Here is a 17,609-nt window from a genome sequence, read left to right as displayed (position 1 = left end):
GGAAAAATTGCCTTTGCCGACGCGTTTAAAAGCGTCGGGTTATCTGCCGACGCTGACGAAACGCGTCGGAACGAAAATCGTCCACGCCCACCTGCCCGACGATTTCGTCACGCTTTTGGACGCGTGGGGAGGAAAATTTCCGACGCGTATAAGCGTCGGTAAAAGCTCTGCAAAGCGCCGGAAAAAATTACTTCTTTTGTAGTGGATCTTGGGTTACTAGAAATCGTATCAGAGTAGACTGGGCCGAAGGTCTATGTATATCAAGGGATATTGCAGCATGGATCCATTAGAGCTGACTATGGATCGATCGTAATGCTTATAATTACAGGGAGATAGCTACACCTACTTGTATTAGCTTATATAGGATTTTGACATGATCAACTACCAATATTAATCCAAATTGGTTGATTTCTACATGCATGTTTGACACAATGATTGCTTTCTGGATAAAATCAGGTTGGTTACAGTCTTACAGCTATCATAGAAGTTGACGGCATCTGATTGTTCATATTTTATTTTGATAACTATGATGTTAGGAAGTCCAGCAGAAATCAGGATGAAGATGGGAACGAACCCAACTCACTGGTATCCAACACTTGAAGACTGTGACAAATAACCAGCTACGAGTGCAATGGTTGCAAGCAAGAATAGTTATGATATTTATGAGAATCTACCAAGAAATTGGAAAAAGGGTTGAGTTGCTAAAGAAAAATAAGGAAAAATGGTTACCTAAATTCTTGTCTCATTTTTATTGGCACAATCTTTTTTAACGAAATTCATCACACATATATAAAAAGCTGAACCATCCAAGGTGACAGGAGTGCTCATAAACTGTGAACTTTAGCAATTATAGTTGTTAGGGGAAAAACCAAGTTACCCCAGACAACCCGAAGGTGCCCAACTAACAGGCGCCCAACCAGCGGGCGCCCGACCAGAAGACGCCCGACCAGCGGGCACCCGGCCTAAAGGCAACTCGTCCGGCTCGGCGTCCGACCAGCGAGCGCCTGACCAGAAGGCATCCGACCAGAAGGCTGTTAGAAAACCCCGATCATGCCGCTGAAATTCAAAAATTTCAGATGTAGCGGAAGAGGCATGTGCGGGATCAACCGTTCATCGCATGAACGTTGTTTAAAAACCGTTCGTAGATAGATAAGGATTAAAAACTTTTAAATAACATTAGAAGATCAGATCTTCACCTTTGTGCGGGTAGATGATCACCGCAAACTGATGATCGTGGTTTAGGATGAAGGTTCGCTTGAAGCCGTTCAAGTGCCCGGCCTCTACGGGTATCCACACGAAGCAGAAAACCGATCCAAGCTTTCTATCTCCCCGGGGTGCTAGCTCCCTTGCAGAGATAACTTTGATGGCTGATCTCCTCTCTTTCTTTCAACTCATGAATGTACTTGAGAGGAGGAAGAAGAAGGAAGAAGAAGAGGAAGAAGCAAAGCCCCTGCAGCCTACTTTCTTTTCCCTGCGTTGGAAGGAGGAAAGGAGGAAGAGGAGGGCGCCATGGCTTCTTTTTCCCTTCTTCTTGCTGGCGGCTGAACCAAGGGAGGGAGAGGGTGGCCACGTGATGGAGAGGAGGAGGGCTTCACTTATCATTAGGGCACCTCCTTTCAAAGCCTTATAAAGGCATCTAGGGCTCCTATTTGGTTTAGTCCAAATCATGAATCAATTGGATTCAATCTATGCTAGTCCTAATCCAATTAGAACTTGAATGAACCATGACTCAATTGAACTCTTCAATCCTAATCCAATTAGGAGTCATGTTGATTCATTAGATCAATAATTAATTAGGACTTAAGAAATCCTAATCCAATTAGGACTTGTTTAATTCTAGTCCTAATCCAATTAGGACTCTAATTTGAATTCGAAGTCCTAATCCGATTAGGACTCTAGGAATCCTACTCCAAGTAGGAATCCAAATTTAATTCAAAACTCCTAATCTAATTAGGATTGTAGGAATCCTACTCCAAGTAGGAATCCTAGTCCTACTCCAAATAGGATTCCCAGTCCAAGTAGGAATCCCAGTCCAAGTAGGAATCTCAGTCCAAGTAGGATTCCTAGTCCTAATCCAATTAGGACTCTAGGAATCCTACTCCAAGTAGGATTCTTGTTTTAAGTCCAATTAATTAATTCTCTTTGTTCCTTCTTCAGCTTATTATCAATCGAATTGATTACTTGTGATTCCTAATCACGATTCAACCATCGGATCGGTCAATGCCTCTAGTGTGTGTGACCCCATAGGTTCTACTCTGACTGGTAGTGAGATATATTGTGATCTCATCACAATATCATTGAAAACTCCTTTCAATGGGTCGGAACGATTCCAACTCTACTCATTAGGGCTTATCGATCATCGAGATAATCCCTATGAGTCCCACCATCCACCAGTGACACCTAGCAGCATGTAGTGGCTACCCAGCAGAATAGAATGATGAACCTCTAGGTGCAGTTATCATGTGATACAGTCTTTCTATCATGGATCCCTACAGGATGGAGGTCATGGATAACTCGTCAAACCCCTTCGTCTGTCATATGTCAAGATTTATTTGACTCGAGTTCGTTAGTGGAAAACTCTTTCTCCACTTTATATTACTGCCCTGGCCAAGGTCTTAGAACTCAGTCTAACAAATCACATAGGATCACTCCTCTTCTATCAAGGTCGATAGATTCCATGTAAGTGCATACCCTACTCCTACAGTGAACTTACTGCAGCTAATCTATACTACAAGGACCCATATGACTAGAGACCATGTATACGTGTAGTCAAACTACAATAACCTCACTGTGAGTAGCCGAAGCACCGCAGGTCAAAGGACCAGTCATACTACTGCAACATCAAGCAAGTCACTGACGAGTGGATAGACGTCCAAGTAACTTCTTGTCTTGGTCACGCTCAGTACCCTTGTTCTCTAACAAGCACCTGCACTATCACTTCAATGTCCCTACACTGTGGACTCAAGTCTCGTCCATCCAGAAGGAAAGTGATCTGTGCACTGATCGGATCGATCACCGTCCTCGTGATGATCCATTGATCAGGAGCATTTAGAAATTAATCACCAATGATACATGGCTCAAATTCTCAACTCTTGAGAATATGCATCATCATCTTATTAATTTCTTGGACGATTCATAGACACATAATTAATATGAATGAAAAGATGCCTTTTATTTATTCAATAATAAATAGTCAAGTACAAAATTATGTCCCTAGAATTAACAATGTGTCAGCCAGATTGGCTTCTAGGGCATACATCTAACAATCTCCCACTTGCACTAAAGCCAATCAGTCATATATCTAAGCCCCATCTTCTTAAGGTGGGCTTCAGACTTTTGCTGACTTAGCTGCTTAGTGAACGGGTCTGCCACGTTATCCGCGGAGTCTACTCTCTGCACCTTTATATATTTCTTCTCAACATAGTCGCGTATGAGGTGGAAGCGCCGCTCTATATGCTTGGACTTCTGATGAGACCTTGGCTCCATAGCTAGTGCTATGGTGCCAATGTTATCGCAGTAAAGTGTTATGGCATCTAATGACATTACACCTAACTCTGCAATGAACTTTTAACCAGAAGGTTTCCACTGCACCCTTAGATACGGCTTAACATTCAGCTTCTAAGGTAGAATCTATAATGATCGGTTGTTTGGAACTTTTTCAATTTACTGAACCACCATTGCACATATTCTGATGTAGACTTTCTATCATCAATATGTGTGCATCCTTCTACCTTCAACTCTGATCTTCTCCCAAAGACCAAGAACATGTCCTTAGTTCTTCTCAAGTACTTAAGACTGTTCTTCACAGCTATCCAGTGCTTTTTGCCTGGATCTGATTGACATATGCTCGTGACATTCACAGCATGTACTATATCAAGTCATGTACATAGCATGGCATACATGAGGCTCCCTATTGCTGATGCATAGGGGATCTTGCTCATGCGTTGAATCTCTTCAGATGTGTTAGGGCACATCTTCTTGGAGAGATTAATTCCATGCCTTAGGGGTAAGAGACCCCTTTTAGAGTTTTCCATGCTGAACCTTTTCAGCACTTCCTCTATGTATATCTTCTGTGATAGGCCAAGCATCCTTTTAGATCTATCTCTATAGACCTTTATTCCCAAAATATAGGATGCTTCCCCAAGGTCTTTCATGGAGAACCTTTTGACAACTAGACCTTGACCGAGGTTAGCATGGGAATATCATTCCCTATCAGTAGGATGTCATCCACGTACAGTACGAGAAATACGACAGCGTTCCCACTAACCCTTTTGTAAACACACGGTTCCTCTTCGTTTTTGATGAAATCAAACGTTTTGATTGCGTCATCGAAACGAGTGTTCCAACTCCGAGATGCTTGCTTTAGTCCATAGATGGACCTTTGCAGCTTGCAGACCTTGTGATCTCCATCACTGGAAGTGAAACCCAAAGGCTGTTCCATATAGATGTCTTCATCAAGATATCCATTCAGGAAAGCTGTTTTCACATCCATCTGCCAGGTTTCATAATCATGAAATGCTGCAATGGCAAGCAATGTTCGGATGGATTTCAGCATGGCTACAGGTGAAAAGGTCTCTTGATAGTCAATGCCCTCGTGCTGACTATACCCTTTCGCCACAAGCTTTGCCTTATAGGTCTCTACCTCTCCATCCGAACCTATCTTCCTTTTGTAGATCCATTTGCATTCAATAGGTACAATACCTTCTGGTGGATCTACTAAGGTCCAGACTTGGTTGGAATGCATGGAGTCTAACTCTGACTTCATAGCTTCCAACCATTTCTCGGAATCGACATCAGATATCGCCTCGTTGTAGGTTTTGGGATCCTGTATGTGATCCCTATCTCCCACTAGGAACATTTCCTCGGTATCCTCTTGTAGTATACCTAAGTATCTATCGGGAGGATGGGAGACCCTACTAGATCTGCGAGGTGGTTGAGGGACATCGTGTACTGGCTCTGTATGAATGGGTTTGATAGGATCCATGACTCGTTGCTTTTCAGAGACTTTCTCTTCAAGCTCAATTTTCCTCCCACTGCCTCTATCAAGGATAAACTGTTTTTCCAAGAAGATGGCATGATGGCTCACAAACACATTGTGATCCTCTGAGACGTAAAAATTGTATCCTAATGACTCTTTAGGATATCATATAAAACGAGCACTTATGGTCCTAGCCTCTAGTTTGTCCGCCTGTAGTCTCTTGACGTGGGCCGGACATCTCCAAATCTTGAGATGACCAAGACTTGATTTCTTACCATGCTATATCTCATACGGTGTGGTAGGAACGGTTTTAGAGGGAACTCTATTCAACAAGTAAATAGCTGAAAATAGGGCATCTATCTAAAGAAACAAGGGTAAATCAGTGAAGCTCATCATATATCGGACCATATCCAATAGAGTCCGATTCCTCCTCTCCGACACTCCGTTGAACTGAGGTGTACCAGGAGGAGTCCATTATAAAACTATACCATTCTCCTTGAGATAATCACGGAACTCTCCATTAAGGTATTCACTTCCTCGATCTGATCGAAGAACCTTAATGAGTTTTTGTGCTTTATTTTTCTACTTCATATCTAAGCTTTTTGAACCTTTCAAAAGTTTCATATTTGTGTCTCATACACATATCCATACCGTGAGTAATCATCGGTAAAATGAAGTAAAAATTACAACCCCTAGTCTGCACATCGAATGGGCCACACACATCAGTGTGTACTAGGGTAAGTATTTCAGTGGACCTCCCTGTGTCCTACAAAGGATAATTTGGCCATCTTTCCTTGAAGGCAGAATTCACAAATCAAATATGACTCGGAAGTCAATGAGCCCAAAAGCTCATGTTTCTCCAATTTGTTTATTCTATCTTCTCCTATATGGCCAAGTCTGAGGTGCCACAAATACTTTAGATTTATCTCATTTTTGGATCTATTAGATCCTATGGTATTCACTGTTTGCTCAGATATATTCACAGTTACATCCATATGTATGTGATAGAGACTGTCAATCATAAAACCATGTTGAATCAATCTATTTTTTCAAATAAAAATCTTTCTATGCTAAATAAAATACAGAAATCAAATTTCTGCTAGCAATAGGTAACAGTCCCTAAGTATCCTGAGCATTTCTGACATACCTTCTGAAGGTCTGTCACCCTTTATGTTCTTTATGCTTCCCATGTATGTAGGACAGTTCCTCTTCCAATGGCCGTCCATGATGCAATGGAAACACTTTTCCTTGTAATTGGCCTTTTTCTTGAAACTTCCTTACTTGGTGTTTTCTTAGTCTTCTGTTTCTTCGCAGGCTTCTTCTTTTTCCAAATAGACTCTCTCTTGAAAGTAGAAACCAACTTGACAGTAAAAACGATGCCCCTTGAACTTCTTCAAGGTCCCTAAGGTAGTTACCAATTTATTTAACAATTCTATTTTAGTGCATACAACCTTGTTCATATGGTAATTTACTATAAACTGTTCATATGAAGCTAGAAGGAATTGTGGGATCAAATCCGTTTGCAATTCCTTGTGCATGGTCATGTCGAGCTTCTCAAGCTTCTTCAAGTCCTTTATCATGGTCAAACCATGATCGTGGACAGACTGCCCCTCACGCATCTTTGTCTTAAAGAGCCTCTTGGACACTTCAAAACATGCTGCGCGACTCTGATCACCATACAACTCTTGCAGGTGATTTAATATGTCCCTGGCAGTCTTCATGTTCTCATGCTGGCATTGTAATGCATTGGACATGGATGCCATTGTGCAGCACCTAACTTTATTGTCATTGTTCGTCCTCTTAACAAGCGTCTTACGCTGATCAGTGATCGGACGGATTGGTAACATGGGGATTCCATGGTCTAATATATACCCGAATTTCTCACAATTCAAAACTATTTTTGAAATTTGCTGAGCCAATCTTTATAATTGGGTTTGGTCAAACGGTTGTTCCATAGGATATGAGTTAAGAGTCTAGAAGCTGATTTTATAATCCTCAGAGAGTAAAGATTCTAGTTAGACTTTTGTACTTGATCCTAATCTGTTCTAAGGTCTTTTAGAACAAATGTAACTCCCACTATTTTCTCGAATTTCTCACACTCCCCTGGTAGGAAAACGGAAATCCCACACGACTAGGGTTTCTAGTGGGTACTGCGGTCCCATCGATTTACATGCCACCTCACCTAACAGTTATTGGTGACACATAAATTGATGAATGTACAACTCTTGTACAATGCTTCTCAAGCATGTTGCAGTGTAACTTGGTCTCTAAGCCATGAAGACCTCACCTAACAGTTATTGGTCCCATTTCTTAGTTAAGTCAGACCCACCGTATAACCGTAGGAATAAAGTCGTCATTGGGTCCTCACCTAACAGTTATTGGTGCCCAACCCCACCTTTATCCTACAACATCTCATGTCTATAGAGAGGTCCAGCCCCCCGATGCAACTTGACCACTGTATCCAGCCGAGACAAATCAACATCAGAAAGACCTTAGCAGCTCTACTACAGTGGAAGACCTATTGACTTAATATTGGTTAATCAGGTCTTAGTGTTTGCAACTTGAGCTCTTCATAAGAGGTAATCGAACAATTGGCCAGGTAAGCAGGTGGGAGGCTCCCCTCACTCAGAGAGTAAGGTCCTAATTAAGTAACCACCTTTTATGCTTTCCTAGACACCAATTAGATCAATTAATCTAATATGACTTGCTCATGTCGGTTCACTCTCGACTTGATTGAGGAGGTTTTAATTTAGGTCTCAATTGGGTTTGCTACATCACATGTAAACCTATCTACCCAACTCTCATTCACATCACATGCAAACGGCACATTGCAGGCAGTTATAATCGCAGCAATAATTAAAGCTAAACTTTAAATAGGTGATGATCATGGATTCTAGTTAGGTCGTATTAGAAGCACATGCACGTCAATCGATCAACTGGTCTTCAACTCTTGAATTGGTTCCAAGCCTCCTTGATTCGATCCTTGACCAACTCTTGATCCAATCGCCATCAACCGCTTAGACCCCTGTTCATCTCATGCCTTGTCTTCGACTTGATCGTTGACGTACATCACATCACAGAAATACAACCAGATTAAAATAAAAATAAAAATAAATTACATCTCACTTTTAGGAGGCACGCAGGCCTCTCAAAACATCAAATAAGATGCATGCAAGCATCTAAAAAATTACATGACATTGCAGATCACATCGCAGGTCTTTACATTTGATACCAAAAGGGTTTGAATCCTATGATCATCACCACATGCAGCAATTATAATTTTCAGATCTGAAAACTAATTGATTATCTTATGACATAGGTTGCTGATCATGCTAATCATGATTCTAAACTTTGTAATCCCATTAACAATTCAATTAGAATCATCTTTTTATCACATAAAAATCAGCATACAAAAATCAGCACCCTAGAAAAATCTGCATGCAGAAAATTTTCAGCATGCATAATCTTTCAATTTTCAGATCTAATAAGCCTATTAATAATTAATCCTTACCTTAATCTACGAAGCCTAAGCTCTGATACCACTGTTAGAAAACCCCGATCATGCCGCTGAAATTCAAAAATTTCAGATGTAGCGGAAGAGGCATGTGCGGGATCAACCGTTCATCGCATGAACGTTGTTTAAAAACCGTTCGTAGATAGATAAGGATTAAAAACTTTTAAATAACATTAGAAGATCAGATCTTCACCTTTGTGCGGGTAGATGATCACCGCAAACTGATGATCGTGGTTTAGGATGAAGGTTCGCTTGAAGCCGTTCAAGTGCCCGGCCTCTACGGGTATCCACACGAAGCAGAAAACCGATCCAAGCTTTCTATCTCCCCGGGGTGCTAGCTCCCTTGCAGAGATAACTTTGATGGCTGATCTCCTCTCTTTCTTTCAACTCATGAATGTACTTGAGAGGAGGAAGAAGAAGGAAGAAGAAGAGGAAGAAGCAAAGCCCCTGCAGCCTACTTTCTTTTCCCTGCGTTGGAAGGAGGAAAGGAGGAAGAGGAGGGCGCCATGGCTTCTTTTTCCCTTCTTCTTGCTGGCGGCTGAACCAAGGGAGGGAGAGGGTGGCCACGTGATGGAGAGGAGGAGGGCTTCACTTATCATTAGGGCACCTCCTTTCAAAGCCTTATAAAGGCATCTAGGGCTCCTATTTGGTTTAGTCCAAATCATGAATCAATTGGATTCAATCTATGCTAGTCCTAATCCAATTAGAACTTGAATGAACCATGACTCAATTGAACTCTTCAATCCTAATCCAATTAGGAGTCATGTTGATTCATTAGATCAATAATTAATTAGGACTTAAGAAATCCTAATCCAATTAGGACTTGTTTAATTCTAGTCCTAATCCAATTAGGACTCTAATTTGAATTCGAAGTCCTAATCCGATTAGGACTCTAGGAATCCTACTCCAAGTAGGAATCCAAATTTAATTCAAAACTCCTAATCTAATTAGGATTGTAGGAATCCTACTCCAAGTAGGAATCCTAGTCCTACTCCAAATAGGATTCCCAGTCCAAGTAGGAATCCCAGTCCAAGTAGGAATCTCAGTCCAAGTAGGATTCCTAGTCCTAATCCAATTAGGACTCTAGGAATCCTACTCCAAGTAGGATTCTTGTTTTAAGTCCAATTAATTAATTCTCTTTGTTCCTTCTTCAGCTTATTATCAATCGAATTGATTACTTGTGATTCCTAATCACGATTCAACCATCGGATCGGTCAATGCCTCTAGTGTGTGTGACCCCATAGGTTCTACTCTGACTGGTAGTGAGATATATTGTTATCTCTATCACAATATCATTGAAAACTCCTTTCAATGGGTCGGAACGATTCCAACTCTACTCATTAGGGCTTATCGATCATCGAGATAATCCCTATGAGTCCCACCATCCACCAGTGACACCTAGCAGCATGTAGTGGCTACCCAGCAGAATAGAATGATGAACCTCTAGGTGCAGTTATCATGTGATACAGTCCTTCTATCGTGGATCCCTACAGGATGGAGGTCATGGATAACTCGTCAAACCCCTTCGTCTGTCATATGTCAAGATTTATTTGACTCGAGTTCGTTAGTGGAAAACTCTTTCTCCACTTTATATTACTGCCCTGGCCAAGGTCTTAGAACTCAGTCTAACAAATCACATAGGATCACTCCTCTTCTATCAAGGTCGATAGATTCCATGTAAGTGCATACCCTACTCCTACAGTGAACTTACTGCAGCTAATCTACACTACAAGGACCCATATGACTAGAGACTATGTATACGTGTAGTCAAACTACAATAACCTCACTGTGAGTAGCCGAAGCACCGCAGGTCAAAGGACCAGTCATACTACTGCAACATCAAGCAAGTCACTGACGAGTGGATAGACGTCCAAGTAACTTCTTGTCTTGGTCACGCTCAGTACCCTTGTTCTCTAACAAGCACCTGCACTATCACTTCAGTGTCCCTACACTGTGGACTCAAGTCTCGTCCATCCAGAAGGAAAGTGATCTGTGCACTGATCGGATCGATCACCGTCCTCGTGATGATCCATTGATCAGGAGCATTTAGAAATTAATCACCAATGATACATGGCTCAAATTCTCAACTCTTGAGAATATGCATCATCATCTTATTAATTTCTTGGACGATTCATAGACACATAATTAATATGAATGAAAAGATGCCTTTTATTTATTCAATAATAAATAGTCAAGTACAAAATTATGTCCCTAGAATTAACAATGTGTCAGCCAGATTGGCTTCTAGGGCATACATCTAACAAAGGCGCCCGACCAGCGGGCGCCCGGCCTAAAGGCAACTCGCTCGGCTCGGCGTCCGACCAGTGGACGCCCAACCAGAAGGCGCCCGACCAGTGAACGCTTAACCCAAAGGCGCCCGGCCTAAAGGCAGCCAACCCGGCTCGGCGTCCGACCAGACACCAGTTTTCGAGTCGCCCCACCAGAGCAGCCAATCTCAACCAAATATCCTTCGGGAGTCCAACTCTTAAAACCCGATCTCTCCACTCGCCTACTATCATCATGTCTCTCCGTAACTCGATCAGAGCCATACCCTACTTCGCCGCCTACAATTAATGCGCATGACCTGTTCTGACCCCCGGCACACTCAACCATTAAAGCGTATGGCCCCTGCTGATCTCCTGTTCACTCAACAATCAAAGCGTATGGCCTCTACTGATCTCCGGTTCACTCAACAATTAAAGCGTATGGCCTCTACTGATCTCCGGTTCACTCAAACAATCAATGCTCGTGTCATCTACGGACCTCAACGCCTCCACGGTAGGCAGTTGAACCACTCCACCACGTCTGATCAGCCACGACGACTCACTGACTTCGGTTTGATCTTCCATGACACCATTAATGCACATGATCGTGTTCAATTATGACAAAAAGGGTGATCTGCCCCGTCACTTCACAGTAATACGATACTCCTCTATAAAAGGGGAACCCCTCCACCTTAGTGGGGGTTGGACACCGGAAAAACCCAAGAAAAACATCTCCCCTCTCCTCTCACATGTTAGCCCCCTCTAACTTAAGCATCGGAGGGCCGGCGCCAGAAACCCCGGCCACCGGTTTCTTGCAGGTCTCCCGAAGGACGCTGACCGCCGACAAACCGCCGCTCCCCCCCCATCCGAAGTGCCAGAGCTTCTCCTCCTCAGCCGATGGCTGCCCCCCGGGTCCAATTTCCAGCAACAGTTGGCGCTAGAGGAAGGGGCCGAGTCGTGGCCATGAAGTTGAGAAGTAAAAGAGCCTCCAATGTTTTCCGGCATCTCCCACAAAGTCCCGGACACTCTGTCCGGAATTCACCACCCCTGGCTAATTCGACTCCCCAAATCCAGCCGGAACAGTTCAATGCCCTGGTGCAACAAGTCCAGACATTAGCTGCCGCCATCCAAGGCCTGCAGCATGAGGAAGCCCCACCAATGCTACGTTCGCAGGCCCAGGTCTAGCCAAGGCTTCCTCCGAATGGTCCAATCCCCCAGGGCCAGAATCTTCACGGTTCCTCCAGGGCTAACAATGAAGAACGAGTGTCTCCCCGGAGTGAATTGCCGGGGAGGAGCACAGACAGGAGGCCACAGTTTTCGGAAGCTGAGTCAGCCCCGGACCGCCATGAACCGGAGCAGACTACTGTGGCAATTTTCCAGGTTGGGAAACTCGACAGAAAGGTCGAGAATCTTGAGCGCCAGATTGAGGCGCTCCGCAGCAGAAGGGCAAGGCGTGAGGGTGACTTCGAATTCACTACGAAGTCCCCCTTCTCCCGCCAGATCGAGGACGAGCCGGTCCCACCCAGGTTCAAGATGCCCAAGTAGAGCCTTACAATGGGACCGCTGACCCCCTCGATTATTTGGAGAGCTACCGAGCCCTTATGGCAAGGGTCTTCAGAGGCTGTGCTCTGCAAGGCCTTTCCAGCAACTCTTAGAGGAACTGCTCGACTCTAATTTTTGGAGCTAAAGCCGAGCACAATCTCCTCCTTTGAGCAGCTTGGCAGGCAGCTCGCCGCCAACTTTGCTGCCAGCAGGCGCCAGCGGCGAACGTCGGACTCCCTCCTGGATGTCAAGCAGCGGGAGGGTGAATCTCTTAGGGAGTACCTCGACCGCTTCACCGCTGCGACCTGGGAGGTTCGCGAGCTCGACCAGTCGATAGCCATGTCGGCGCTGAAGACTGGAGCTCGCTCCTACAGATTCCTCTTCTCTATCGAGAAGAGCTTTCCTGCTGACTTCACCGAAATGCTGGCCCGAGCTCGGAAGTATGCAAAGGCCGAAGAGGCCATCGCCTCCAGGCGGGGTGCGACCGAGCCGGCTTCAAAGAAGCAAAAGAAACGCCGCGAGGAGCGCGGCCGTCAGTGAAGCCCATCTCCCCGCCGAAACAAAATTCTGCAATGGCTAAGGAGTCCACCTCGGCAGCAGGGACAGTGCAGACCAAGGTCCCCACCCCGACCGAGGTCTCCAACACGGCCACGGGTTTCGCCGGGGAGGTATGAAAATTACACTCCCCTCAACGCTCCCCGAACGGAGATCCTCATGGAGATTGAGGGCCGAGATTATTTCCGGCCTCCACCGCCGATAAGGGACCCCGGAGCCTACCGCAATCCTAGCAAGTATTGCCGCTTCCACCGAGACTACGGCCACAGCACGGAGGATTGCTTCCAGCTCCGGGATGAGATTGAGGCACTCATCCGTCACGGAGTACTGAGCCGGTTTGTACAAAACCGGCGCGAGTAAAGGAGGCCAGCAGAAAATGCCGAGCAGCCCGGAGCTTCAAATGTCAATAGACCTATCGTAGGCACCATAAACACCATCGGAGGACCTCAGTCGGAGGGCCAGCCGAGGAGAGGGGCCCCCCGAAGCGCCTGCGCATTTTTGAAGCCATCTCGTTCTCGGACAAGAACTTGAAAGGGGTCGAAACCCCCTATGATGACGCGGTGGTAATCTCTATGATTGTAAATAAGTTTGATGTAAAACGCGTCCTGGATGATAATGGAAGCTCGGCAAACATTTTGTATTATGATGCCTATCAAAAGATGGGGATGGCAGAGAACCAGCTTCGGAGAATGAATGCTCCGCTGGTCAGATTTACCCGAGATTCGGTCCTGGTGGAGGGCGAAGTTAGCCTCCTGGTCATGGTCGGACTCGCCCCCCGAGAAAGTATTGTGAGGACGGACTTCCTTGTGGTCCGCTTGCCTTCAGCCTACAATGCCATTCTTGGACGACCAGGGCTGAATGCCCTCTGAGCCGTGGTTTCAACTTACCACTTGCTCGTGCGATTCCCTACCGACCAAGGAGTAGGCGAAGTTCGCGGGAACCAGCTGATAGCCAAGCAATGCTATATGGCGGCCTATAAAACGAAGCGGCCGACAGAAGCATCAGGCCAACAAGATCTACCGGCCAAGGTGCCAGCTCAAGCAAGGGACTGCACGTTGCCCATCGAAACCTTGGAGGTGCGGGACCACCCTTGGAAGAAGCAGGTGGAACTTGGTGAGCTTCTTACTCAGGTTCCTATACAAGAAAATTGCCCAGAGCTAACCGTGCAGGTCGGCTCCGGCCTGAGTTCACTCGAGAAGGAGCAGCTGATCGGATTCCTCCGGGCCAACAAGGATATCTTTGCCTGGTCGTCCGCCGACATGCCCGGAATTGACCCCAAGGTCATGGTCCACCGGCTCCAGGTGAAATCAACCAGCAGACCCGTGAGGCAAAAGAAGCGGGGCTCCGCCCCGGAACGACAGCGAACAGCGGCCGAGGAAGTAGACATACTCCTCGAGGCCGGCTTCATCCGGGAGGTATCCTATCCGGACTGGCTCGCCAATGTGGTCCTCGTGAAGAAAGCCAATGGAAAGTGGCGTATGTGCGTGGACTACACTGACCTGAACAAAGCCTGCCCGAAGGATAGCTTCTCCCTCCCCAACATCGACCAGCTCGTGGATTCCACTTCAGGACATCAACTGTTAACCTTCATGGACGCCTTCTCGGGATACAATCAAATCCGAATGGTGCCAGAAGATGAGGAGAAGACAGCTTTCATCACCGACAAGGGCACTTATTGCTACAAAGTGATGCCGTTCGGGTTGAAGAATGTAGGAGCCACATACCAAAGGCTGGTCAGCCAGATATTCAAGGGCCAGATAGTCCGAAACATAGAGGTCTATGTGGATGACATGCTAGTAAAAAGCCGGACAGCCGAACACCATGTGGCTGACCTCACTGAAACGTTCTCCAAGCTCAAAGTACCAAATGAAGCTCAACCCGGCGAAATGTGCGTTCGGAGTCACCTCGGGCAAGTTCCTGGGCTTCATAGTGACCCAGCGTGGAGTCAAAGCTAACCCCGAGAAGATTCGGGCGCTGCAGGAGATGGTACCACCGAAGACAGTCAAGGAGGTGCAGCGGCTCACAGGGCGAATCGCGGCTCTAGGGAGATTCATCTCCAGGTCGGCCGGGCGGTGCCTCCCATTCTTCAAGATCCTCAAACGACCGAAGGACTTCCTGTGGTCGGAGGAATGTCAGTAAGCTTTTGAAGAGCTCAGGTGCCTTCTCGCCTCTCCGCTGCTGCTCACCAAACCCCAGCAGGGCGAGCTCCTGTACCTGTACTTAGCTGTTTTTCCGGTCGCAGTAAGCTCAGTCTTAGTCCGAGAGGAGGACAAGCTTCAAAAGCCTGTCTACTATACCAGTCGAGTCCTTAGGGATGCTGAGATCCGATATTCTAAACTGGAGACGACAATTTTCGTCCTGATCATCTCAGCTCAGAGGCTCCGACCCTACTTCCAAGCCCACACAGTGGCTATATTAACCGACCAACCAATGAAGCAGATCCTACAGCGGTCGGACCGTGCCGGAAGGATTGCCAAGTGGGTAGTCGAGCTCGGGGAGCTCGACCTCGACTACCGTCCGAGGCCGGCAATTAAGGCTCAGGCACTAGCTGATTTTATTGTGGAGTGCACTTTGCCAGACGACCCCGAGCACCCACTTATGCCAGCAAAAGAGACCCCGGGGCAGCCATGGGTTCTATACGTAGACGGCTCCTCGACCTTGGGGGGTAGTGGAGCGGGTCTTATCCTCACTAGCCCGGACGGAGTTGTCGCCGAGCAGGCCCTACGCCTCGAATTTCCAACCTCAAACAATGAGGCAGAATACGATGCGCTTATTGTCGGGCTCAAGTTGACAAAAGAGTGGGGGGCAGAAGACCTGAAGGTCTTCAGTGATTCACAACTGGTTGTGAGCCAGGTTCTGGAGGATTTTGAAGCGAAAGAGCCATCGATGCAGAAGTATCTCCAAAAGGTGCGAGATCTTACCTCGACTATGAGCTCCTTCAACATTCACCATATCCCCAGAACGGAGAATCTCAGGGCCGACCAACTGTCGAAATTGGCGACCTCCCACATGAGCGAGCTCCCCAAAGCGACGGTGCTTGAATATCTCCAAACACCCAGCACAGAAGAGCCTGAGCCAGCCATGTGCATAGGCACCGAGCCGAGCAGGGTAGATGAGCTCGTCAACTACCTGCAGAGTGAAGTCCTCCCCAACGACGAGCTCGAAGCTCGCCGGATCAGGCGCCAAGCTTCCTGGTTCATACTATATGAAGGCAAGCTCTACCGAAAATCTTTCACCTCTCCTCTCCTCAGGTGCCTCCGCTTGTCAGAAGCAGACTATGCTATGCGAGAGGTTCATGAAGAGATATGCGGGAACCATCTGGGAGGCCGAGCACTGGCCCATAAAATCTTGCGCCAGGGATACTTTTGGCCCACCCTCCAGAAGGATGCAACGAACTTTGTCCGAAGGTGCGACCGATGCCAGCGAAATGCCAACATTCAGCGCCGACCTTCGGCCTCGCTGACTTCGATCAGTGCACCTTGGCCGTTCGCCCAGTGGGGCATCGACATCCTGGGGCCATTCCACCGGCGACCGGACAGAGAAAATTTCTGGTCGTCTCCATCGACTACTTCACTAAGTGGGTCGAAGCCGAACCAGTGGTCCGGATCATCGAGCAAAAAATGCGAAACTTTGTCTGAAAGTCGATCATTTGTAGATTTGGACTCCTCCGCATCCTTATATCTGATAACGGTCGTCAGTTTGACAACATCCGTTTCAGAGAGTTCTACTCTGAGCTCAGCATCGACCACCGCTTTACCTCGGTTGCACATCCTCAGACAAATGGAGAAACCGAGGTGACGAACCGCACCATCCTTCAAGGACTCAAAACCAGGCTAGACCGGTCCAAGAGGCAATGGGTTGAAGACCTCTACAATGTCCTTTGGGCCTACAGAACAACATTTCGGCTTCCCACCGGCGAAACCCCCTTTAACTTGGCATACGGAACAGAAGCCATCATTCGCCTGGAAATTGGGCTCCCCTCGCCAAGGGTTGAACACTACAACGCAGCCTCCAACTCCTCCAGCTTAGAGGGAACCTGGACCTCATCGAGGAGACCAGGGAGGCGGCCCGAGTTCGTATGGTGAGGTATCAACGGAAAACAGCGCAGTATTACAACTCCAGAGTAAGAGCCAAGCTCTTCAAAGTGGGAGATCTCGTCCTCAGGAGGGCTGAGGCCTCTCAGCCCACCGAGCAGGAGAAACTAGCCCCGAACTGAGAAGGACCTTACCGAGTCGCGCGAGTCCAGCGGCCCGGGGCTTACAAATTGGAGACTCTTGAGGGGACCTCTATCCCTCGAAGCTGGAACTCCAAGAACCTTCGGATGTACTACCAATAAACCCTTCGGAGATCGTCGACAAACAGGAATGCAATTCTCTTTCCATTTATGATTTGTTTACGGTTCTCCATTAATTATTTCATGCTCCTGACACTGGGACGCTCATAAATCCCAGAGATTCCCGACCAAGCTCGGATGCCCGGCCAAGCTCGACTGCTCGACAAAGCTCGGACACTCGACCACTCGGCAAAGCTCAAATGCTGCAATCAAGCCTGAAGTACCCCGCTATGCTGCTATCGAGCTCGGTCTCGATCTTTCTCAAATACCTCGACCAAGTTTGGGATGCTCCGTGAGTCGATAGTAGAGTCCCAAACTCCCTCGACCTCGGAAGCGTCGCAGGTCGACAGTGCGTTTCCAGACCCCTCGATCTTGCGCACGATACCTCGACGAAGTTCGGGATGCCCCGTGAGTCGATAGTAG

At 46.7% G+C, this 17,609-nt stretch overlaps 1 protein-coding gene across 1 annotated transcript; it reads left to right on the top strand.

Annotated features, from left to right (window-relative positions):
* The first annotated feature begins 13,818 nt into the window (after window positions 1–13,818).
* LOC149752972 (uncharacterized) lies at window positions 13,819–16,938 on the top strand. The gene is made up of 3 exons (XM_089924628.1): window positions 13,819–14,268; window positions 15,293–16,260; window positions 16,509–16,938. Exons 1-3 carry the CDS (start codon window positions 13,819–13,821, stop codon window positions 16,936–16,938), a joined length of 1,848 nt encoding a protein of 615 aa, XP_089780754.1.
* The last annotated feature ends 671 nt before the right edge of the window (window positions 16,939–17,609 follow it).

The sequence above is a fragment of the Phoenix dactylifera genome, chromosome 8 (assembly GCF_051530095.1).
Source record: "Phoenix dactylifera cultivar Ajwa chromosome 8, Ajwa_hap1_PhDact_Kaust_v1.1, whole genome shotgun sequence".
NCBI lineage: Eukaryota > Viridiplantae > Streptophyta > Magnoliopsida > Arecales > Arecaceae > Phoenix > Phoenix dactylifera.
This window is presented reverse-complemented; position numbering and strand designations above follow the sequence as displayed.